The sequence below is a fragment of the Macaca thibetana genome, chromosome 7 (assembly GCF_024542745.1).
Source record: "Macaca thibetana thibetana isolate TM-01 chromosome 7, ASM2454274v1, whole genome shotgun sequence".
Lineage (NCBI taxonomy): Eukaryota > Metazoa > Chordata > Mammalia > Primates > Cercopithecidae > Macaca > Macaca thibetana.
In genome coordinates, this window is record NC_065584.1 from 99,238,861 (window position 1) to 99,264,831 (window position 25,971).

Genomic DNA, 25,971 nt, shown 5'->3' on the forward strand with positions numbered 1-25,971 from the left:
AAGGGATGCGGGAAATTCTTTGTGCTCTGTTGCTCTGCTCCATACTTAGTGACGGATCATCTCTTGGGCCCCTGACACAAAGGATGGCAATGTCACCACTCAGCTCTCTGGCAGCCTATTCTAGGCTGACAGTCTAGCCTCAGGGATCACTGCAGACCCCTGCAGTTTCCCCTTCCAATGAAATCAGCACCCAGCCTTTTACACCCGCTAGCTAGGACACAAACAACATCCCTCTCTCACCTACGGACATGGGCTGGTACTGACTCCAGCACCCTGATAGAGGCCAATGCCTACTTCACACTTGCATCTTATTGAAGTCATGCATTTTGCATAAAAGTTGTTTAAGGTTTTATGGGTAATGCACACCTGGAAACGTCTTCCAGGGATGGGACAGCAAGGTAAAGGAGAAGCAACAGACTTTGAAGTCAGATATAACTGGACTTTTCAAATCCTAGATCTGTCACTGACTAGTTTCTACAAGTTACTTTACCCTCTTAGAGTCTAGGTTTTCTCATCTGTTAAACAGTGAAAATGATGTTTGCCTTGCAGGTCATTATAAAGGTTAGAAATGGTATAAGATAAGATACCTAGTACAAAATGGATGCAAAGAAAGAGCTTATCAAATTGTAACTCTTGGTAGTGGTGGTAGTGGTATAATTATTATAATTTGCTTTTAAATTAGAAAAAAAGTAACACGTTATACAAGACTGTGTGAAATAATTGATTTATTCATATCAGTTTATTTTGCTTTCTATGAAGAAGTCTGTATGGGAGAAAATAAGCCTTTCAACTTCATTAATATAAAGGAACCCATAGTGACAATGAGTGGCAACACGGGATAGGAAAATCACATTAGGAACTGGAGTCCAGCACTCATCCCTTAAGGTCTCTGAGCAACACTGCCCTCATTGCATAAATACAGACTATCACTCTGCTCATCTCACAGAGTCATTTAAAGATCAAATAAGAGTGATTAGGAAAACCACCGAAAATCTATAAAGCACTGTACAAGATTTTTTAACGCAGTTCCATTTTTCCATGCTACCCAAGATATGTGCAAATATTCCAAACGTCATCACAAATACATGAAGGAAGCCACGCGGGGATAGTTCCTACTTTTTATATAGCATGATAAGCAAAAACCCTGACATCTCAGCAGCTCCTACTCATACATAGTCTTTGCATAAACTACCTGGTTCTCTACTCTGGCTGCACAATAGTATCACTAGGGAGCTATTAAAAAATGCATATGCCCATGACTCATCCATAGACATTCTGGCTTAATTATTCTAGAGCAAAGTCTGTAGTTTTTGTCAGCAGCTCCTCAGGTGATTCTATTGGGTAGTCAGGATTCAGGACATTAATCTAGTGCAGTGGTTGTCAACTGGAAGTGATTTTGCCCCCCAGGGGACATTTAGCAACATCTGGAGACATTTTTGGTTGTCACAGCTAGGAACAGGGTGCTACAGGCATTTAGTGAGTAGAGGCCAGGGATGCTGCTAAGCATCCTACAACGCAAAGGATAGCCCCTCAGAACATGGAATTGACCGGCCCAACATGTCAATAGAGCATGACTGAGAGGGCCCACACAGAGGACTCATTCTAAAGAAAGTCAGTAACTGACCATACTGCAGAAAAATAGCTCAGCAAAATTTCTGGTCTCACATGCTCTCCAGAACCTTGTCATTTCCTCCATTAGAAGATGGAGTCTATTTCTTCTCTTCTTGAAATTAAATTGGTTTTTATTACTATCTCAACAAATAGAATTCAAGGAAATAACATGCTTGACTTCCGAGGCAAAGTCACGAAAGGCTTCTGCTTGTCTTTCTCTCTCAAGATCTCTTTCCAAGATCTGCCCCTTTGGAAGCCCTAAGTCAACAGGTTAAAAAAAATCCAGCTACCCTGGAGCGGCCATGTTGGAAAGATTACATTTAGAGATCATATGGAGATGGAGAGAGATGTTCAAAAGAAGCCCCAGCCATCTGTGTCTTCCAGTCTGGGTACCAGATATTTGTGTGGGTGAGCCCTCCGATGATTCTAGCCCCCACCTTCCAGCTGCCCCAGGCAATGTCAAGTTGGACAGAGGCCAGGTGTCTGCCCAGGCTGCAGATTTATAAGCAAAGTAAATGGCCTGGTGGTTTTGGTTCTATGGGGAGTATATGTTTGTTTGCTTGTTTGATATGCAATAATAGATAACGAGAATAAAGTCCCTCATGATTCTATAAAAGATCCATCTCTAAACCCTCTTCATTGGGCCACCAAGGTCAAAAGCTTACATATACTTGTACAGGGAATGAGCTTTATATATTTCCAGCCCACACCCAACTCTGCAACTTCCACCTCCATTCTCAGTAAATATGCCAGTTTACTTAAGAGTTCCTCCCATTCATTTCTGTTGTGCTTTCTGTGGTCTGGAAGATCATATTTTCCAACATGTGGGTCAAGGGTCTTATGAGTCTTTTTTATTCTTGGTGAAGTTTTCCATTGTGGGAGCAAATATAAGTATAAATATAGGTGAATCAATACAAATAAATAAATAAGATATTTTTATTCTGATAATTAGCAAATTGGTAGTTACTAAACATCTTTCATTTACCAGGTCTTCTGGAAGAGTGCACTTAACTGTAGAGGAAAAACAACTCATTAAAGTCGTTGAAGGTGACATTGCCAAGGGAGATATTCTGCAGGCAAAGTGAACAGAATGTCCTGAGACATCCTTGCTCTAATCGATATTGAAACAACTGAGAAGCTAAAACATCAGGTTTTGCCATTGGATCAGGGGAGCAAGATGAGTACTGACTAAGCATCTACTGTGTGCAGATCCTGAGCAGAGTAGTTAGGGCAGAGAGCAGGGGTAATTTCATTTAATTTTCCCAGCATCCTTGGGAGCTAAGAACCATCCTCTACTGCCCTGTCTTTTCTCTCTCTTTCTGTCTCTCTCTCCTCCCTCTCTTTCTCTGCTTCTCCCTCTCTTTCCAGACATTACTCTTTATTCCCAATAAAACTAAAATCTACACAAGCTCCACATATCTTTGATTCAATCTTGATCAAAATCCAAGTAATAACTCAGAAACCGTAAGTTTTAACAAGGAGTTAATAATTTAAAGTTGTTGACACAGGTGCTTTCGTAATGGGTAGTAGGCTCTCTCCTTTGATGTTTGAATAAGCTGAAAGGCACAAAAAAATAGCAGTAGACAAGTGGGGAAAGCGTCACCTTCAAAGCTAAATCCACACTGAATCTGTATCTCACATGATAAAATGAGTGCTTTGTGTGCAAGACGTTCTCTTCAAGAGATTTTTTTTTTAACTCCAGTGGTTTAATTGTGAAATTGCTCTTAATCTTGAGAGTACGGAGCTTGCTTTTCAGTTGGCTGGCTAGGTGGTTGGTTGGTTGATTGTAGAAAAATTTATTTCTATTCATTGTGCATTAGTTACAGAAAAGTGAATTTACTCATAAGCTTTGTAATAGTCAACCCTCTGACTATGAATTCACTGACTGTATTATAATAAACACAACCCGCTGTGTAAAAGTGTAAATCTCTTGACGTTAAGAAGGGTTTTCTTCCTTGCATAAATTGTACAAGAAAATAATGGTGCTTATAGCAGAAATGTTTTTAAGGCCTACATTAAAAACCTCAATTCTTCAAAACACTCAAATGGCCTCTATTGTTACCTCTAAAGACTAGTTTAGGAATTGCATATTTCTTACTCCAATCACATTCTATAGGTTCTCCCACCTCCAGTCTCTCTCCTCGATGATCCTTTCTTCACCAATGTGGCGATTCTGCCAGTTGCTGAGGATGTCTGTTCTAATTATGCATTCCTGAACTGGGGAAATAACCACAGAACAAGTCTGGGGACCCACTGTGAGATGGACCTGAGCTAAAACTCCACTGATACCTGATCACCATAAGCTCCTACTCTGACTGATGGGCCACAGTGATGTTTTCAGTCTCTTGGAATTAGTGTCAGTTCAGAGCAAGTATCTTCAAAAAGTCTGACTATTTTCCTTTCCCTAAGGCACAGTCACCTAGTAAAAGCCCACAGGTCTCTTTGGGGAACACTGGGAGAAAGATTAATGGTATAAATTTTTGGCAGTGTACTGGGGTCCCTCCTCAAGGAGATTCAGCCTCCCTTTCATTCAAGTGGTTCTGGGTCTGTAAACTAGCTCAAGTCTGGGAATTGACCGAGAAGCCATGATGCTCTGTTTCTATATTTCATTAGACTTCTGTTCACTTGACCTAGAACTTTACTCTTATACAGATCAAGTAAGAGTTTAGTAGGCTTCCTTTTTATTTCATTTCTAAAAATGCCACAATTAACTAGCCAGTACCATAGGTCTACACAGGTCAGACCGTTCTGATTTCTGCTTTGCCTCTGCTGTCCACTACAGTAACCACACTCCCCTTGCCTTTAGTGACTGAGTGCCACCACTTGGCCCTTGCACCCTGGGATCCAATTATTCCCACTGCATTTAGGTGTTACAACTCAGTGACTACAGTCCACACTGGAAGGTCTGTCCCAGAGAGCACAGTAATCACAGACCTCTTTAAGGACACTAAGGATCCCCTCAAGAAACCCTCATAGTCATGGTAAAAGATGTGTTCTCTGAACCCTCTCAGTGTGGGTGAGTAGGTCTGAAATGAAAAATCCATCTAAGATGCAAATATTCCTAGGCCTTTCAATCCCTTCCTCTACCATAAACCAACATAGGTCTGGCATTTCAAGTTCATTTACTATGGGCCACATTTTGATCTACATTTCAGCCAACCAATGAAACAAACTGGTAAAGCTGCAACATTAAATGCAGAATTTCTGCTCAGTGGGCCCAAATCAATAAATTTAGCCTGACCCAACTCTATGTTTCTTCCACCAGTATCCCACACCCTTAATATCCATTCCTACACATATTCTCCAGATTTCTGTGTGTGTAAATTAGAAAAATCAAATCATTCTTTTGGAGTGTAGCCACCTCTTCATGGTCCACATGTTGTGCCTCACCTTTAGAGGCCTGATGGGACTTGAGTATAGTTATAGGTCTAGAAGCAAAGAGGGGTGGAGGGGGTGGGTCCTGATGAGAATCAGCAAGTCTTGCAAGGCAACTGCCTCAGGAGAGGCACTCACAGCCTCCTCAGTCACTGCAGAGTTCATCTTGTCTGAATAGGGGCAGAGAGGTTGCTTATATTGGCAAAAAAGACTCCTCAGAATTTAGGGGCTCAGTGTTCCCAGTTTCCTCAGTCTTCCCACACATCCCCATGCTGACTTTCAGGATCTCATTCCTTCCCAGTCAATGTTCTCACTTTAACAGAAGACACCCTGCAAGGCTGGGAATTCAATTTTCACTGTAATTCAGCCACTCACAGAATGAGATTCTGGGTTTGGTTTTCAGCAATCTCAGGAGATAAGGATCTCTTTCAAGGGAAACACAGAAGCTTTCATATCCTTTATGCAGCATTTGAGCTGGGAATTTGAATCCTTGGGCTCATCCATTTCTTTCCCTTCTTTGTCCCGTACCATTAGTGCTACCAGCCAAAGTCATTATACTCATTAGTTTGACAAAAACGTTTGAAGGTATCATGTACTTGGTCACCCAGATTCTTGCCTATTATAAGTATTTGATTAGATGTATCTAGTGATATTTTATGTATCTTCATTGCCACATCACAACATGGACTATCAGTGCTCTCTTTACTCCTAGAAATAGAGTCAAAAGGTTCTTTAACATGGAATCAACATAAGTGCCCATCAACATGGAGATTGGATAAAGAAAAGGTGGTGCATATACACCATGGAATACCACACAGCCATAAAAAAGAACAAAATCATGTTCCTTGCAGCAACATGGATGCAACTGGAGGCCATAATCCTAAGTGAATTAATGCAGGAGTAGAAAACCAAATACCGCATGTTCTCACTTATAAGTGAGAACTAAATGTTGGGTATTCGTGGACATACAGATGGGAATAATAGGCACTGGGGACTACTGGAGAGGAGAAAGGACTGAAAAACAGTTAGGTTCTTTGCTCAATACCTGGGCGATGGGATCCTTTATATCACAAACCTCAGCATCACACAATATATCTATGTAACAAACCTGCACATGTACCCACGGAATCTAAAATAAAAGTTGAAATTAAATTTTAAATGTGAAAAATTCAAAAGGAACTACTGCTATAACAATATATCATGCTCAGAAATAAACTATCTTTAAATCTAATCAGATTAGAAAGACAATTCCAGAAACTCCAGAACCAATGCAGAAAACTCATCCTCAAAATTCTGCTCCTCTAGAAGCACTCTCAGTACCAAAATCACTGGGACAGAGTGATCATCCTAAACCACAGGCCCCATCTTATCACCTCCTTCCTCAAAGGCATATTTCATAGCTCCCCATTAAACAGTTCTCCATTGCCAGTGGAATCAACTCCACACTCCTAAACACGGCAATCGCGTATGCCTGCTAAGGGAGCCCTTCATTTTAAGTTTATTCTATTTCTTCTGAGCTTTTTTTTTTTCACAAGAGCATCAAGTAATCAGTCTATCCTGAAGAATTACATGATCTAAACAGTATAAATAAGAAAACTGATATAAATCAAACACAGAAAGAAATACATGGACATTGCCAGTGGTGGATTTCACCATCATGAGTAAGTAGGTATTTACTGAGGACATATTTTGTGCCAGACAAGTGACCCACCCCCCTCCATGCCACCTCCTTCTGAGACACAGAGTGGCTCCTCTTTTCAAGAACTGACAATGAATTTAGGCCTAAACAAAACATGGCTCATAAATCAAATATTCTGCCCTGATGCTTGGCTAGAATTGCATATAAAACAATCACGGGATAATCTTTCATGACAGCAGAGTAATATATCTATCTCTGAGCTGCCATGAAAATTCAGCTCACAATTTATTCTAATGAATCTGCCCCATCTGACATTGCTCTGTGTCTTCCGTGCGGCTGGCACAGACACCATGCCCCAGGGGTCAACTGTTAAGTTCTAAATCACTTTCTGAAAGGTATAACTCCCAGAGTCTTTTCACTGCAGATGGCAAGAAACTAACAGCCAATAAAATACACAAGTCGCTGGATCCTTCCAAGAAATCAAAACTCTTCAGGCAAAACATAGAACTCTTGCCTGAAAGGGAAGCTCACATTCATAGGCATGAAGGTAAGGAATAGCCCACAATTCCAGGTTGAGGCGCTTATTTGCAATTATGAAAAATTGGTGACGATTTATTAAATGCAGGCAGAAAAGCATGGAGTTGGTTTGTCTTATGTATCGCCAATATTGTCATCCTATAGGCTGGTGCAAAAATAATTGTGGTTTTTGCCATTTAAAAGTAACTCCAGGGAGACAAGGCTCTCACATTCAAAAAATGAATTATCTTTAAATCTAATCAGATTAGAAAGACAATTCCAGAAACTCCAGAGCCAATTCAGAAAACTCATCCTCAAAATTCTGCTCCTCTAGAAGCACTCTTAGTACCAAAATCACTGGGGTAGAGTGATCATCCTAAACCACAGGCCCCATCTTATCACCTCCTTCCTCAAAGGCATATTTCGTAGCTCCCCATTAAACAGCTCTCCATTGCTGGTGGGATCAACTCCACACTCCTAAACATGATAATCCGTTGCCAGTGATGTCATTTGTAAGAACCAAATGGCTTACCCTGCCACATAGCCTTGAGCTTCCTAAGTTTAGTCATTTCTTTGGGTGATTTTTCTTTTACATACCCAGAAAATGCATAATTATCACATAAAAGGTTAAAATATATGTGGATTCACTCATCAACCACCTAAAATTGTGGAATCTCAGAAGAAAGACTTCAGATTGGCCCAAGGTCACACAATCATTAATAGGGCAATTGCAAAAACAAATCTCCTAATTCTAGAACCACTCCCCCAAGCTCAAGCTCTATCCCTTTACACTGTCTTTGTTTCCTTCCTATCTGAATAAAAGTGGTAAGACTGAATATTGCATTGCACGATTATATTGTGGTGTTTGTATTTAACATCTCTGTGTGACCTCCATTTCCGCCATTAGAATAAAACTCATTGAGTGCCAGGACTTTGTCTCCTTGTATTGCTATAAACCAGAGGAGTACCAGGCGTGTGGTAATGTTCAATCATTTTTTAAAAGAATGGATGAAGACTTTAATTAACAAATGAATGCCTTCTCCTTCATTGAGAGTTGAAAGAGACCAACTGCTGGACACTAGGCAGGGTTGAGCCTTCAATGTCAACAACATACTCACAGACCTTTTTCTTCCCCAAGTGAGAGTTCCAGATGAGGATCCAACAAAACATAATGCTCAAGAGAAGTAAACTTTCATCTTTCTAAACGCTCAGAAAAATAGGACAGCAGCACCCAGATATTTTTGTCACCTGGCCAAGGGATATTTATTTATTTTCTGAACTGATTCATTAATTTCCAGGAAAAAAATAACAAAATATCCTATGATTTGACACTTGAATTTGGGAATGGAGATTTCTCTTACTGAATTCCTTTCCTGGGTCATCAAGTAGAAGTCTAGTGTAAAGACATCACTTTCAGAGAGTTTCTTTTTCTTTTCTTTTCTTTTTTTTTTTTTTTTTTTTTTTTTTTTTTAATGAGACGAGTTGTCACTCTCTCACCCAGGCTGGAGCACAGTGGCACAATGATAGCTCACTGCAACCTCCGCCTCTTGGGCGCAAGCAATCCTCCCACCTCAGCCTCTCGAGTAGCTGGAACTACAGGCATGCACCACCGTATCTGGCTAATTTCTTTTGTATTTTGTAGACACGGGTTTCACCATGTTTCCCAGGCTGATCTCAAACTCCTGGGATCAAGTTATCCTCCCACCTCGGCCTCCCAAAGCACTGGGATTACAGGCATGAGCCACCACACCCAACCAGAGAGTTTCTTTTTAACACAGAGAGAGGATGGGGAAAGAGAGATCTGAGTTAGCAGCACTCAAACATAAACAGCCTTTTTACCAGCTGAGGTAGGATAGCTTGACCTTAGAAGTCTATCATAAAAAACACTGGCTGAAAGAAATTTGCAGTCTCACCTGAGAAAATCTGTTCCTGAATCATTATCAAGCAATGAGTTTAGTAATAATAACAACCACAATTAACGATGTTAACTAAGATATCTTGAGCACTGATTAGGTCCAGGTACTGTTTTAGCCATGTTAAATGGATTAACCTCATTTAATTCCCCAAAAAAATCCTATGAAGTAGATACAATTATTATCTCCATTTTGCAAACAAGGAAACCAAGGCACAGAGAAGCCAGGCAACTTGCCCAAAATCACGCTACTAAGAAATGGCACAGCAAGGACTCAAACCCAAGCAACTGGCTCCAGAGCCACACTGCTTCATCATCTCACTGCAGGTATAGTTCACTGCAAATGCCAGAAGGCAGAATGGCAGAATATAAAGTAACAAGAACTAATCGTTGTTGAGGGGGCACCAAGTGCTGGTTGCTTTACACCTACATTATCTCATTTAGTCCTCACAGCACTGTATTACTGCTCTTATTCTACAGATGGAAACACCAAGAATTAGAGGAGTCATCACTTGCCCAAGGTCACTAGCAAATCGACGACATACAGGACACACCCAGTTGCCTAGAGGTCGGACTCCAGTGCCCACATCATTATCAGCACACCATGCTCCCTTTCTTCTGGAAGCAGTCTGGTGTTCCAAGCAATCTATAAGGTGCTTGATGACACAGACAGTGGCCTGTGCATGGCATGACCTCCTTCCCACAAACCAGGCATGAGAGAAAGGCAGTGTGATGTGGCAGAATGGGCCCAGACTTTTAAGTCAAATAGACCTGGGGTCAAACCCCTGCTTGACACTTACGAGCTATGTGACCTTAGATAAAACTCTCTGAATCTGGGTCTGCATGTTTACACTGAAGGACAAAGATCATCTAGCTGACATGGTGACTCTGAAGGTTCCATGTGACCGTGTGTGGAAATTCTGGCCTCATGAAATCCTCAAATCATCCAGCCCCCTGGATCCATTTAGACATTCATTTTCTTGACCACAAAGAGGGTCCCATGAGTGCACAGGAAGTCCATCTATGTTCAGAGGGTCTGCCTTCTCCTCTTGGGCTGAGTCACAGCATCTTCTGGGCAGACACTAAGAGCAAAATTACAAAAACCTGGACTCCCCAGATTAAGACCATGTTCCCGCAACTCCCAGCATTTGCCCTAAGAGCCAGCAAGGGCTGCAACCATACTGCAGCTCTGTTAATGAGGCTGCTAGGCACCACGGTGCCAGAGAGACCAGCAGGGCATGAAATCATTACCGACGTTGCCAATTTGGACTCACAGGGACCCAGGGTTTCAGTTGGGAATGCTGCAAAACAAATTAATGTCTTGGAAATGTTTACATCAGTTGGAGATGGTTTTGTTTTGTTTGGGGTTTTTGGTTTTTATCGGTTGTTTGTTGGTTGGTTGGTTGGTTTTGTCCTTTAAAAAAAATCTACTATTTATACCTAAAAGCAGGTAGCAGAATTTTTTAATATGAAAAAGAATTACACTAAAATTATATTGGTGTTTAAAAACTCTAGGTAATATCCTTGCTTCTCAAGCCCTTCCTTCTGTTTGCATATACTCTGTCTCTTTTGGTGCCCTCATGGTTATATCTGACATAGTTCTAATCATTTTAAATGGCCCTTTAGTTAAACACAAATGTGTAAAACCATTTTAAAAAGCCCCCAGGAACAATTCTTTATGCAGATGTCCTTTATTTGATATCTCAGTTTTATTTACAGTGGCCCTAATTCAGGGGATTGCAAACTGCAGCCCGCAGGCTAAATCTGGCCCACTGACCATTTTTTCGTAAATAAAGTCTAATTGGAACACAGTCACGCCCATTTGTTTACATGTTGTTCAAAGCTGCTATTGTGCTACCGTGGCAGAGTTGAGTGGTTGTGACAGAGACCATCTGGGTCTGCAAAGTCTACAATATCTGCTATCTGGGTCTTTACAGAACTGTTTGCTAGCTGTTGTTCTATAGCAAATATTGGGGATCTGAATTGCACCAGGTATTTCATAGAGACTGTCCCTACAGTAACTAAATAATTCTCTGTGTTTGTTAATGTCTGTTTGTTCAACTACATGCAAATTATCTGAGAGACAAAAGCTTTTTTCTTCCCAGGTCCTGAGCACCGAGTCTAGCATAAGGTAAATCAATAAAAAATATTTGTTGAATGAAGGAGCTGAATTGCTAGATAGATTTTGAGCTCTTCAGGGTCACAAGCATGTCCTGGTCTTGAATGAGAACTTGACTCATAGTTCTCAATAACTGCATGTTTGCTGCACAATTAATTCCATGGACTCTAAGTTTAGAGGCTAGATATGTTTTGCAGGACATTTGGTGACTAAAGACAAATGCGTGTCCATATGATGATGAATCTTTTCTACATCACACCATTTGTGCATATCCTCTCTCTAATTTCACAAATCGTCTCTGCCTCAGCCTGATGCTGATGCTTGGCTCTGATGATGCTGATCTCTTAATTGATTTGCAAAGCTGTTCCTCTATCCTGCAGAATCCATCTGTGCTTCACAGCATGGTTCCCAACAGCCTGCAGGGACTCCACTGGTGTGCTCAAGTCCACCATTCATCCCCAGGGTATGTGGGCATTCAGCCTACTAACATTTATGTACATGAGAAACCAGGAACAGACACCATCAGATTCTGGAAAGACACAGAGAGAAGAACCAAGTGGAAGACACCAGCCAGAGGTCTCTTCCCAAATATATTTGTCATTTGGACATAGAAGAAGGTTTAATTTGCCACTCCCACATTTGCCACTCCCAAAATGTATTTGTCATTTGGACATCGAAGAAGGTTTAATGAGAAGAAGAAAGAAATCTGACTCTCAAGGAGGCAACAAGATCTGGAAAGCAAACTAAGAGCTCAGAAGTCAGATAGACCTCAATAGAAATCTAAGTTCCAAGACTTATTAGCTGTGCAAACTTAAGCCAATCAATTGATTTCTCTAAGATAAAAATTCCTTAACAGCAAAATGGGTACATTGTGATACATTTAAAGTGCCTAATAGTGACAGATACTACATAAATTTTACTTCTCCTTCCCTTTCATTGGAGGGATCATTGGAAATTTCCACTTACCTAGCATTCCTTTTTTGGAACTGGACAGACACATGTCCTTCTCTGCACTGGGCAGGGCAAAACTCACCACGAACACTTCCACTCCATCGGCCATCAGGGCCAAACCTAAGACGAAAAAGAGGATCCACTGGAAGCGGCCATGGCCACACTCATCCATGATGGTCTCGTACTGGTGGGCCAACTGCTCCTCATCTTCCAGCCTCTCAGCCATCAGGTCTGTCTGGCCCCGAAGGCTGTCCATTCTGGAGGGCGCCATCTTGGCCTGCGTGGCCTTGACATCATCTGGGTGAGGGATACCCTGGTACTCGCCCTCATAGATCTCGTCTTCCTCATCATGACCTTCGGTGACATCACTCTGTGCATCTTCTTCTGGGTTGGACTCATTGCCACGGTAATAGCCATCACTGGGGGCATAGCGCCCATAGTTGTCCTGATACTTGTAGTCATCCATTCCTTGGTTCTGCGACTGCTTGGTTGCCACTTGAGCTATATCCCTCGCTCTGTGGTAGAGGTTTGGGCTATTTCAATAACCATCATGCATTATGTAGTTCAAATGTGAAATATGTTCATGTGACTTCTTAGGTGAAAGTCACACTCGTTTTCTCACCCCTTTATCTCTCAAATCAACCAGATTTGTGCGAAGACAACCTAAATATCCTTTTGCACTCGATATCTATTGGAAGTCTGGAAAGTTTCAAGCTCTGGTCTCCTTTAGAGACTCAGAAGTGTTGTGTTGGGAAGTGTTGATTAGAAATGGATCTAGCTGTTTTTCTTGACAGGGACTTGGCAGACTGCGTGCTGGCCTGATTTGTCCTGCCACCGAAGGTTATGCCCTGAGAACAGAGAGAAGGGATAGAGAAGAATGTTACAAAAGGTTGAAATTCTAACAAAATACTCTCAGAATTAAGCCAATATATTCGGTAATGCCAATGCCTCATGTGTAAGGTGGGGAAAATCTTGATCAGAGATTCAAATTTCTATCAACTGAATGAGGATTGAGTCAGTGAGGCTGGAGGCTAAGGGAGAAGGAACCGTGGTCAGAGAAGCCCTTTGAAGCTCTAATTGACCCATGAAAGAGGTCAAATCTTATGCAAGTTAGAAGAAATACCTAATGTAAATGTCAAGTTAATGGGTGCAGCGAACCAACATGGCACATGTATACATATGTAACAAACCTGCACGTTGTGCACATGTACCCTAGAACTTAAAGAACAATAATAATAAAATTAAAAAAAATTAAAAATCTTATGCAAGAATGGAATATAAAGTGGTCAAGGGATTTTCACTCTAAGATAATTTTGTGTTATGGATTTTCTATTAGAACTTATCAAGCCTTTGGCAATAGTGGAGGTTATTAGAGCTCAGTTTCTGCTATGAAAATGCCAGCTTTTCTAACTTTGTCATGAAGTGGCTGTACAATTTAACATCTAGAAATGTATGGCAAAAAAAAAAAATAACAATAAATAGCTGGAAACATTTTTCTTGAGTCCCAGCTTACTTTTGAGACTCAGCATTGTGGTTCAAAGACCACTCTGTCCTCACATGAGGCTTAAACAGGCAGCAACAGGGGGCTGAGGATACAGCCAGATGACCTGGGTCTGAAACTCAATTCTGCTGCACAATGGACCATGCGACCATGCACGCATCTTTCCGAGTCCCAATTTTCTCATGTATAAAATGGGATAACAACAGTACTTATTCAAAAGGTTGTGCATAAAGTGCTTAGAATAATGCCTGGTCTGCACAGGTAAACACTATTTAAGCCTTGACATGAGTGCTGCTTTTTTCTTTTTTCTTTTTCCTAGTTCCATTTCTGGACACCAGGAGGCAATGTTGTCTAGAGTCAAGATCTCATCCTATATCCCAATTCCAGTCAGAGTCCCTCTGTTGACTCCTTGGCCCAGTGGATTCTCATTGTGCCTAGAATCTCAGGTTTCACAAGGCTTGGGGCCACCATTTATTGTGGCCTACTGTGTGCCAGAGAGTGTGCTAAGTGTATCACATCTCTTATCCGTAATTCTCACAACAGCAAAGAAAGAAAGAAAAAAAATCTGTATCTTCATTTGAGAGATAATCAAACTGTCTCAGAGTGGGTTAGTAACACGATCAAGGTCACAGCACTAGGACCAGGTCACTGGTCCCAAAGCCAACTCTTTCCTCATGCTTCTCAAATGCTATCCCGAGGGACTCACATTAAATCACCTGGGGAGCTTTAAAAATACAGATTCCCACAGTGTAATGAAGAAGGGCTGGTTCAAGCTCAGAAATCCAAATTTGCACACAGCTCTCTCCAAGTGGCTCTGAGGCCCCGCCTCACTGAGTCAGGTGAGTGGAGTCAGGTGAGTGGAGTTAGCCCCCCTCAGGACTAGGCGTCAGCCCCTCCTACACCCCCTGTGCTCCCAGTGCTCCCAGCTGCTAGACCCTTGATAGGGATGATGCTCGGACCTCCATACATTGAGGCTGCCAGAAACTCATGCCCCAGGTCAAACCACCTGGCGACAGTACAGACCCCATCAACCTTTACAGGCCTCCCTGTCACACCTGAAATCCACTGTCCTTTTACCATGCTCAGCAGATGTCACCTCACAAAGGATTGGACACACTTGTCCTCACCATGGCTACTTGACTCCTCCCTTTGCCCACAGACCATCCCTGGGCCATCTGCCCCACACCTGCTTCCTGGCCCTCCTGGTCTTCAGCCCTGGACAGACTCCAGCACTGAAACCCATCTGACTCAGACAACACAACGCATTTCCTTCCGAGAGGATAGAAACCAGTGGTTCTCAAACATTGCAGGGTGAAGCACCACTCAGAACATGGGCAGATCAACAGAAATGCCAATTCCAGGACCCCTCCCTGAAAGACACTGAATCTGCAGGATGGGGGCAGGGCCTTGCAATCTGCATTTTCCACAAACAACACCAGGAATCCAGGACTGCACTTTGAAAAACAGTGCCAAAGAAGCCAGCAACAAATACTTACTAAGAAATGATTCGCACTCTACTCTTTCTGATTTTTCACCATCTCCAGTAAATAAATTTCTATTAGACCATGTTGGCTTGAACCATGTCAGATTAATATTCTAAATCTGTTTTTATTACATCTATTTAGGGACCACCAGAGGAATATAAGTCACATGTAAACAGCAGGAGAGTTTGCAGAGTGCTATAAAAACAGGGAAAGAACACCAATTGACTGAGACCTGGTGTGTTATTTCCATCCCGGGGGCCCTATAACAACGTCGTGAACTAGAAGTGACAGACTTACAATTCCAAAAGTACTTGTGGGACTCACCACTCAGGACAAAGGTTCTGGGAGTTGCTTTGCAGAAAGAAGAGGATCTTCATCAAAACTAACTCCACTCACCTGATCCAGTTAAAAGAACTGCTGTGAATGTCAAGTGCAGTGGAGGGACGGGGAATCACTGTCCAGTGATTTTTCATTTCTATTTCATTTAAGAAATAAAACTATTAATCATTTTCAATGGTACTGGCTGAATTGTGTCTCTATAGCATGAAGGTATGTTGAAATTCTGACTGCTGGTACCTCAAAATGTGATCTTATTTGGAAATAGAGTCTTTACAGTGGTGATGAAGTTAAGATGAGATCATTCGGATGGGTCCTAATCCAATATGACTGGTGTCTTTACAAAAGGACACAGAGACAGACATGCTCAAAAGGAAGACAATGTGAAGACCCAAGACAAATGCCATCTACAAGCCTAAGGCTTCCCAACCTGCAACAGATTCTCTCTCACAGCTCTCAGAAGGAATCAACGGTGTTGACACCCTGATTCTGAACATCTAAGCTCCAGAGTTATGAAACAAATAAATTTCGGTGGTTCAAACCATCCAATCAGTAGTATTTTTTATGACAGACCCAGGAAACTAATACATTCAACAAGTCTAGTGTTTATCAAATAACAAAATCAAACAGCTATGATAAAACAACCACAAGTGCAACTGAACTGAGTACTGAGGTGAGCATTTTATAAGCAATACCTCATTTATTCTTACAGCCAATAGTAAAACAAGATTATTCTCTCCATTTCACAGATTAAGAAACTGAGGACTAAGAAGATTGAAGAATGTGCCCAAATTAACACAGAGAATCAATATCGGGCTTGGATTTGAAATCCACATTCAAACAGAATATTAGGGATGATGATACAAAGTGAAAGAAACGAAGATGCCAAGAATATAAGTCAAGGTCACACGCTGAGTCGCTGGTAGAGCTCACATTGACGTTGAGCTTCCAACTCTTTGGCTAGGGTTTGCTCACCCATCCTCAACAAACATGTCCTGGGATCTTGATGCTGAAGCATTACAGGAACTGTGACATGACTTGATCCCCATTCTCAGAAGATTTACCCCTCATGAGAGAGTTAGATTAAAACAACACAAAGCATCATGCAGTAATAAAAATTACAATCTCGATTATTAATAACAGTATCTTCCATTTATTGAATACTTGCCTTGAGGCTTTGTGCCAGCTACTGTTCTAAGTTTACCATGTGCTTTACATCTTTTAACCTGCACAAGAACTGTGTGAGGTGGGACTATTATTGTGCCCATTTTACAGAAAATAAGACTGAGACCGAAGAACTTAGATAGATGACACAGGGTCACAGACATTTGTTCTCCAAGGGGTTCCAAAGGAAGGAGGGGTCCTATGGGCCGGGATCTGCTGAAATAGTATCCTAGAGGTAGTGGGGATGTCCAAGGGCAGGAAAGGGCTCAGAGAAACAAACAATGGAGAGGAAGGCATGGCAGGCTGGAGGACAAGTCTACACAGAGGCATGGAGGCAGGATGGCTTTGCTTGTCTTGGCAGCAGTGAAGAGGCCAGGTGGCCTACAGCAGTTGATCCAAGAGCGGGAGGTTATGGGAGATATGATGCGGAAGGAAATAGAAGTCAGTGTGAATACACTGCTCAGGGTTTGAAATTTTCTTTGAGAAAAGAGAGCCAGTGAAGGCTGTTAAACTGGACACAGCAGTGCAGTGCAGCAGGGCAGGGCTCTGGAAAGATCCTTCTCATGGGGATGTGCTCCTGGTTTTTAATAAAAATTCTAACAACAATGAAACCAGGTAGAAGCTTTCATGTATGCGTGTGTGTGTGTGTGCGCGCGCACACACACGCGTGCATGTGTGTGAACATGCTTGGTAATAGTCCAGAGGAGCGGTGAGGTCTGGACCAAGGGGGTGGCCATGGGGCTGGAAGAATAGACACAAGAGGACTCCCACAGGAGAACACATGGTGCATTTCCTATTAGGTGAGGAGGAAAGGCCGAGAGTGACTAGAACAATGATGACCCTAAGGAGCCAAATTCTGGACTGGAAACCTTTCCAGCATCCTATATAATTCCTGTGTAATTAAGATTTTAAAAAATCTTTTTTCAGGCTGATCCACCTTTTCGGTATGATTGTGGGATGTACAACAGAGACTCTGGTCTCAGAGGGTCCAGGTTCCAATCCTGACTCTGCCACATCTACTACCTGCATGCAAGCTACTAACTGCTCTGTGCCCCAGTTTCCTCATCTGTAAAATGGTTATAGTAGGGTCATTGTGAGCATTCAGTTGAGATCATCCATGAAGAGTGCTCAGCACAGTGCCTGGCACAGATGTGATCAATTTAAATCTCATCTAATAGCTATTATTGTTGTTGTCATCATAATTATTGTCTGGACATGGGGGCTCACACCTGTAATCCCAGTACTTTAGGAGGCAGAGGTGGGAGGATTGCTTGATTCCAGGAGTTTGAGACCAGCCTGAGCAACATGGTAAAACTCTTGTCTCTACAAAAAATACAAAAAGTCAGCCAGGCGTGGTTGTGCACACCTGTAATCCCAGTTCCTCAGGAGGCAGAGGACGGAAGATCAATTGATCCCAGGAGGTGGAGGTTGCAGTGAGCCAAGATCATGTCACTGCACTCCAACCTGAGTGAAAGAGAGAGATCCCCATCTCAAAAAATAAAATAAATTAATAAAAATTTAAAATAAAATAAAAATTATGATTATTATCTAAGTATTAGCAATTAAAATGTAGCCAAGTTCTAAGCTCGAGCCCAGCCTCATGCCCCATGAGATTTGGGGCCCATCAGGACTGGGCTAGAAAACCAAGTACAGAGAAAAACAAACTAACACTGAGTTACTCATAAAAACAACTACTTCCCATGCTGCTAACCTCTTAAGCATCCTCCTTTAACTTTTACTTTCTATTAGCCTCCACATCTATGCTATATGACTCAAAATCATTGTACAGCAAACTCTTGCTTGTTACTAAATATCACAGAGAACAAAGTTAAATATAATATTATAATGAAATGATGTAATGCTTCCCAAAATCTGTTCTGTAGAACATTAGGCCTTTAATATTCTCATTTCAGTGAAAAATAGAATTCCAAGAGCAAGTAAGTTTGGGAAACACAGCATCTTCTATTCACTATTCTCTTTTGGAAATTCACAATGCACATTGCTGTATTAAAGGCCATGAGAAGGCCTGAATAAAAACCTGCTGAACACCACAGTAAGATACCACTACACATCCATTAGAATAGCTCTAATTAACAGACAGACAATAGCAAATGTTGGCTAGGATGTGATGAACTGGAACCCTCAGAAACTGACAGTGGGCATGTAAAATAGCCTTTGGAAAATAGTTTGGCAGTTTCTTAAAATGTCAAACATACATTTACCAAATAATCCAGCAGTTCCATTCTGAGAATCTACCCAAGATAAATAAAAATATATGCCCACACAAAGACTTGGACACAAATGTTAATAGCAATATTATTTATAATTGCCCCAAACTGGAAACAGTGCAAATGTCCACCAGCTGATGAATGGATAAACCAAATGCAGTGCAATGGAATACTGATTAGCAATAAAAAAAGAAACAAATTACTAATACAAACTACAACCTGCGTGAACATTATGTCAAATGAAAGAAGCTAAACACAAAAGACCGGGTGTTGTATGATTCCATTTATATGAAATATCCAGAATAGGCAAATCCATAGACAGAAAGTAGATTGGTGGTTGCCCAGCACGGTGGGTGACAGTGGGGAATGAGTGTAAGTAAACTTGAGGGAATTCAGGGGTATGGGGAGGGTGTTGATGGGAATGTTCTAAAACCGGATTATAGTGATGATTGTACAATTCTATGAATTTACTAAAAATCATCGAATTGAACACTTACAATGAGTGGATTTTATGGTATATAAAATATACCTCAATAAAGCTGCCGTCCCCACCACCTCCTCCAAAAAAAAACTATTTAACCTATTAAAATCAGTATTTCGGCCGGGCGCGGTGGCTCACGCCTGTAATCCCAGCACTTTGGGAGGCCGAGACGGGCGGATCACGAGGTCAGGAGATCGAGACCATCCTGGCTAACACGGTGAAACCCCGTCTCTACTAAAAAATACAAAAAACTAGCCGGGCGAGGTGGCGGGCGCCTATAGTCCCAGCTACTCGGGAGGCTGAGGCAGGAGAATGGCGTGAACCCAGGAGGCGGAGCTTGCAGTGAGCTGAGATCCGGCCACTGCACTCCAGCCTGGGTGACAGAGCGAGACTCCGTCTCAAAAAAAAAATAATAAAATAAAATAAAATAAAATCAGTATTTCCCACTATCATGGGCTTCTTTTTCATTGGAATCCTCATTGACATCCATGGAATACAGGCTGTTCTAAATAAAGATATTTTTTTCACTAGAATCTAAGCTCCATTCATCCCAGGATTTTGTCATGTCTTGAGAACCCATTTGGCAAGCATCCTGGAGTCTATCTGCATGAGGGACCAAGAGTTTCCTATTGGAAGAGAGAATTAAAGGAAGGATAATTCTGAACCTTTTCACCAGGCTCCGTCCAATCTTGATGGTGTATCAAGAGCCCAGAATGTGCCCAGGTGCAGTGGCTCATGCCTGTACTCCCAGCACTTTGGGAGGCCAAGTTGGGTGGATCACCAGAGACCAGAAGTTTGAGACAAGCCTGGGCAACATGGAGAAAGTCCATCTCTAAAAAACGTACAAAAATAAGCTGGATGTGATGGTGCACACCTGTAGTGCAGCTACTAGGGAGGCTGAGGTGGGGAGGATGGCTTGAGTGGCTTGAACCCGGGAGGCGGAGGTTGCAGTAAGCATACCACTGCACTCCAGCCTGGGCAACAGAGAAAGACCATGTCTCAAAAACAAAGAAAGAAGAAAGAGAGAGAGAGAGAGAGAGAAAGAAAGAGAGAGAGAGAGAGAGAGAGAGAGAGAGAGAGAGAGAAAGAGAGAGAGAGAGAAAGAGAGAGAGAAAGAGAGAGAGAAAGAAAGAAAGAAAGAAAGAAAGAAAAAAAGAAAGAAAGAAAGAAAGAAAGAAAGAAAGAAAGAAAGAAAGAAAGAAAGAAAGAAAGAAAGAAAGAAAGAAAGCAAGCCTGCCCAAAATGTAGCAACTCTGCTGTGAACAATAACAAAGATGGTCCCCTTAGCCAAGATACCAGTATCCTCAGGGCCCACCCATGGAGAGCTGAGCACATCTGGTAGTCCTTTTAGCAGGAGTCAGTAGCATCTGTGACTTGAGTTGCAGTTGGCTTTGACAAGAGATTCACCCCAATGAGTCGGGGCAGAAGAAGAAAACGGCAGACATCCCATGCTTAGAAGGACTGGACACCCTTGGGTGCTCCTGGAACTATTTGGCAGGAATTTGGTGGACACTGAGGCATTATAGGGATAAAGCCCAAGAAAATGTTATTTGAGAACCTTATTGTAATTCTATTTTATATAAAGAAGGAGAAGAGTCAACACACTCAGATGGGTACTAATGAGATGTTCACGTGTTAGCTTTGTGAAAAGGGGTGAGGCTCCAGACACACTCCCCCAAAATTTGGCACCTTGGCATTTGAGAAAATAGCAGAAGTGGGAGGGGCTTTTTTTTTGGTTTTTTTGAGACAGAGTTTTGCTCTTCTTGCCTAGGCTGTAGTGCAAGGGTGTGATCTTGGCTCACAGCAACCTCCGCCTCCTGGGTTCAAGCCATTCTACTGCCTCAGCCTGTGGGATTGGCTTTCTATCCTTCCCCCTGCCCTTCTCCCCTGAAGCAGATTGTAAAAATGTGTTCTGACTTTCCTCTCAAGTAGGTCATAAAATCTTCATTCCAGCGGTGCCCACCCTATACCTAAAGGAAAAGAATATCCTTATCTCTGAAGACACAGGGACACAGTGATGAAACTGAGCAGACAGGCCTTGGTAAACTCCCCCGGCTCATTCTCATGAGACCATGCCCTTTTGTCCTCCAATCATGCTGCTGCACAACTGTCCAGAACAATAAACAGTTCTCCTGGTTTTCTGGGGAGTCTTCATTTCTGAAGGCTCCCATGTCACATAAAACTCACATTAAATAAATTTGTATGCTTTTCTCTTGTTAATCTGTCTTTTGTTATAGGGGTCTCAGCCATGATCCTGGCAACAATAAGAACAAATACCTTTACTTTAGCTCCCATCCTAATTGAGATGGTCATAGCAATAGTGAGTACTAAGCGAGGGCACGTGACTCCATACAAAGTAGAGTCTGTTGTGTTAGAGAAAATCCACTGGACAACTGGAGAGAGGACCTGAATCATAGTCCCATTCCTGCCATAAAGGCATTGAGGGAGCCCGAATGAAGTCACTCACCTTCTAGGGTTCTCAGCTCCTCGCCTCTCAATCAAGGGATTGTTTTGGATGATTTCTAAGACCCTGTCTAGCCATCTGACTCAATATTTTCTCATATATCTGTGAAAATGCTTTGAAGTATCTAAGTAATATATAATAACAGAATTATTATTATGTTAGAATATGACAGGATAATGTTTCTTTTGAGTTAAGAGCAACATTTACAAACTGATTAGCCATTTGTTTTGGCAATTTGGTGGCTGTTTATTCTTTTTTTATTATTATTATACTTTAAGTTCTAGGGTACATGTGCACAATGTGCAGGTTTGGAACATATGTATAAATGTGCCATGTTGGTGTGCTGCACCCATTAACTCATCATTTACATTAGGTATTTCTCCTAATGCTATCCCTCTCCCCTCCCCCTAAACATTTAGAATTACTCCAAGAGGTCCCATGGCATTGCACACGTATTTCTATTATCACATTACACTGGAATTATTGGTGTCTCTTTGTTTATGTGTCTCTCTCTGCCAGGAGACTGTGGGCAGGTCCAAGATAGATAAAGCACTGAATTTTACTTATCTTTGAGTCGCCAGAACCAAACAGAGTCTTGAACATAGAAGATTCTCAAAAAATGTTTGCTCAATGAACACAGTTAATTGTTATTCAGTGTCGGGCGTGGTGGCTCACACCTGGAATCCCAGCACTTTGGGATGCTGAGGTGGGCGGATCATTTGAGGTCAGGAGTTCAAGGCCAGCCTGGACAACATGGCGAAACCCCGTCCTCACTAAAAATACAATACTTAGCCGAGCATGGTGGCACATGCCTGTAACCCCAGCTATTCAGGATGCTGAAGCAGAAGAATCACTTGAACCCGGGAGGCAGAGGTTGCAGTGAACTGAGATTGTGCCACTGCATTCCAGCCTGGGCAACAAAGTGAGGATCTGTCTCAAAAAAAAAAAAAAAAAAAAAATATATATATATATATATATATAGTTACTCAGTGCCTCGCTGAAGTTGAAAATGGCCCATGAGACAGAATGTCCCTGCCTTGAGTGAATAGACGAACTGGTTTAATGTTATGCTTTACTTTTGCTAAAAAAATAAAAATACAAGTTAAATTGCCAGGCGCAGTGGCTAGCACTTTGGGAGGGCGAGGCAGGCAGATCACCTGAGGTCAGAAGTTCGAGACCAGCCTGACCAACAAGGAGAAACCCTGTCACTACTAAAATTACAAAATTAGCCGGGCATGGTGGCACATGCCTGTAATCTCAGCTACTCAGAAGGCTGAGGCAGGATAATCACTTGAACTCGGGAGGTGGAGGTTGCCATGAGTGGAGATTGCACCATTGCACTCCAGCCTGGACAACACAGCAAGACTCTGTCTCAAAAAACAAAAACAAAAAAAAAAAAAGAAAGAAAATTTACAAGTTAAATTAAAAGTTCAGTTCTTTGGACACACACAGAACCATTTACTCTCACTTGCCTGTAGTCCTTCTATTTACATCCACAAGTTCCCAGCTAAGATTGCTGGGGCTGCAGTGGTTCTACCAACTGACTGCTTGAGTTACTTGTTATCAACTTTCTGACCATAAAAAATGTTTTAACCACCTGTGATGCTTCCTGAAATATCCTGCTTGATGTTTCTGGGGTAGATTACATCAACCCGTGGGCTGAAAATACCAAGGCTTATTTGGCTGGTATGGGAGACAGTATTCTTTGAGGCTTCCAACAATTACTGCACTTGCCCCACTTACAACAGTGTTGGTTCATGAGTATTACGTTAAGAATACTTCTTTCTTCTAAGTGGAATCATCCATCTATTTTCTATTTTGTTAAAACAGAAAGCTAGTTTTCAAGGTGGGAGAAACAATTGATTATGAAATAAGAACCAAATCCTGCAAATTGTTTTGCTGGAGAAAAACACAAATACTTTAAAGTAATACCAAATACTTCAAAGTAATGTCAGACTTAGTTAGAATTTTCATAATGCTGTTTAGTTTTAAATACAAATGCAGAACAATAATTTATGGAGAAGTATGTTCATCAAACCATTATTTATTACAACAACCCTTGAAAACAAGCCATATGTCACATAACAAGGGTTAGGTAAATAAATATTAAGATATTTATACAGCTAAATCTTATGGGAATATAAGAAATACGTTTTTGAAGGACTTTTTAAGAAAAACAGAGAAAATGATGACACTACAATGCCAGGTAAAATGGTAGATAGATCATGTATTTATTGTTATACTAATAGTATCCATAATGTTATATGAATATGTATTTATACTGTGCAAATATTTCTAGCAGGATGATCTGTTAAGACGTTAATGTTTGCCTGTTATCCCCTGAAAAGTGTATTTTCTCTCTCTCTGTTCCTCTGTGTTCCAAAGCCAAGCCCGTATTTGTTTTCCAGTGTGCTCCTCAAACCACCTGCAGAAGAGAATCACCTGGTGCTAGTTAAATGCAGGCGCCCGGCCCCCATTCCAAAACTGCTAAAACAGAAGGAGGACAGAAATCTGCTTTATCTCCAAGTTCCCAAGGTAATTTTTGTGCTCACTCAAAGTCAAGAACCTCTGGCCTAAGCTCTTCTTACCCCAGGAAACAGTTTCATTGTGATTCAAGTACAAGGCCAAAGAAGGCCTCACCCAAGCCTTCAGATAGTTAATTAGCTCTTTGCAGGAGCTAAGCGGTTAGGGAAGGGGATGAGGGGCTGGTGACTGGACCTGTGGAGATGCCCAACCACGAGGACAAAGACTCCTGGACGAAGGAATGTGAGCTCTCCAGAGGAGATAGAACCTGTCCCTCCTGCAGGTAGCGCTCCGGATGTGGGATAGCTATAGGATGCCTGCGGGGCCGTTTACCCTGCCGCCCTAGGGTCAGGAACAATGGTCCCAGCCTACAGCATGACTAGTAAACAGAATCAAGAATCACTGAGCAGCGTCTCTTGTAGTTTATCCAAAACAGAACTGCCCGGCAGATGGCAGAAGGCTTGCTCCTGAAGGCAGCATTGAGGAGCAGAAAGAACGAAGAGAACCACTGTGGCTATAGCCACGGACTAAGGAGTCAAGCACACCCCCACAACTGTTTGGGGACCATTTAAATAAGTGATCCAGTGGAACGGGGAAGGAAGTCCTAACAAAGACCATTATGGGCAGCTTGCCAATCCTACTTTGATTTGATTAAACAATTGTTAATGATATTTCTTGCTGTACAGTGGCTGTTGTAAAGCGAATTCTTGCCCATTGCATTTCTTTACAGATACCAGCTCTGGGTTTCTGAACCTTAAGCTTCAGTTTCTTCGTGTGTGAAATGAGGAGAATAAGGATTCCTATTCATTGCGTTGTTATGATAATTAAATGTGTTAACATTTTCAAAGTGCTTGGCCCAGTGCCTATCACCAAGAAAGAGCTCAATAAAAATAGCTGTCATTATATAAACACACACACAGATATGCCTTTCTACGTATTCCCTATTCCTGCAGAGATGCACACCACACTCTAAAGGACAACAAGACCCTTAACCTCACTCCACAAGCAGCAAATCTGAGGCCTTCTTGGATGAGACCCTCTGGTTTTTTAGCACCTCCACTCTGCTGGAACGCTGCCCTGAATCCCCATCCCCAGGTTAGGGTCACCACTACCCCCACTCCACCAGTCCATGCCAGCTCCCTCCTCTAGAGATCCGGACCCGGTCCACTTCCTAGTAGTCACGAGCTGGTATTTTGTTCCCATATGACTGATTTCCAAGTTAAGTGTTTCCCAGAGTGGAAGATGCTAGCTTTCATGGTGTCTGACATGACTTCAAAAGGTGTTTGAACATACCATTCAATGACATTGAATCACATAGAGAAATGGTGATTCCATTTTCAGGGTTCTTACAATCCCTTTCGATTGTCATGGAAAACGTCTCCTTTTGGGGGCCAGCACAGCTCTACCAATTCCTTGCTAACTTGTTAATTGTCCTTTTTAATGAAATGAAAACAGACTCTGGTTCAGAGCCTTTAAAAGGAACAGCATCTGACTATCGTCAATAACATAACACTGTATTATTTTTACTGTCTTTTTTTAATAGTAACCCTATATTTATAGGAGTGGTATAGTATCTTCACTAAATGAATGCAGTCAGTTAATAAAAATGACCTGAATTTTTAAAATTAAGTAATTAAGTAAGAGGAGTATAGGAGGTGGTATATGAT

General features: G+C 41.8%; 1 protein-coding gene across 2 annotated transcripts in view; it reads right to left on the reverse strand.

The window, feature by feature from the left end:
• SV2B (synaptic vesicle glycoprotein 2B) overlaps positions 1–25,971 on the reverse strand; it is a 167,758-nt gene that overhangs the window by 41,089 nt on the left and 100,698 nt on the right. For both annotated transcript variants that reach the window (XM_050798043.1, XM_050798044.1), the window contains exon 2: positions 12,139–12,971. In XM_050798043.1, the coding sequence (XP_050654000.1) occupies positions 12,139–12,589 (451 nt within the window). In that variant the 5' untranslated portion in view covers positions 12,590–12,971. The remainder of the gene's footprint in view (positions 1–12,138; positions 12,972–25,971) is intronic.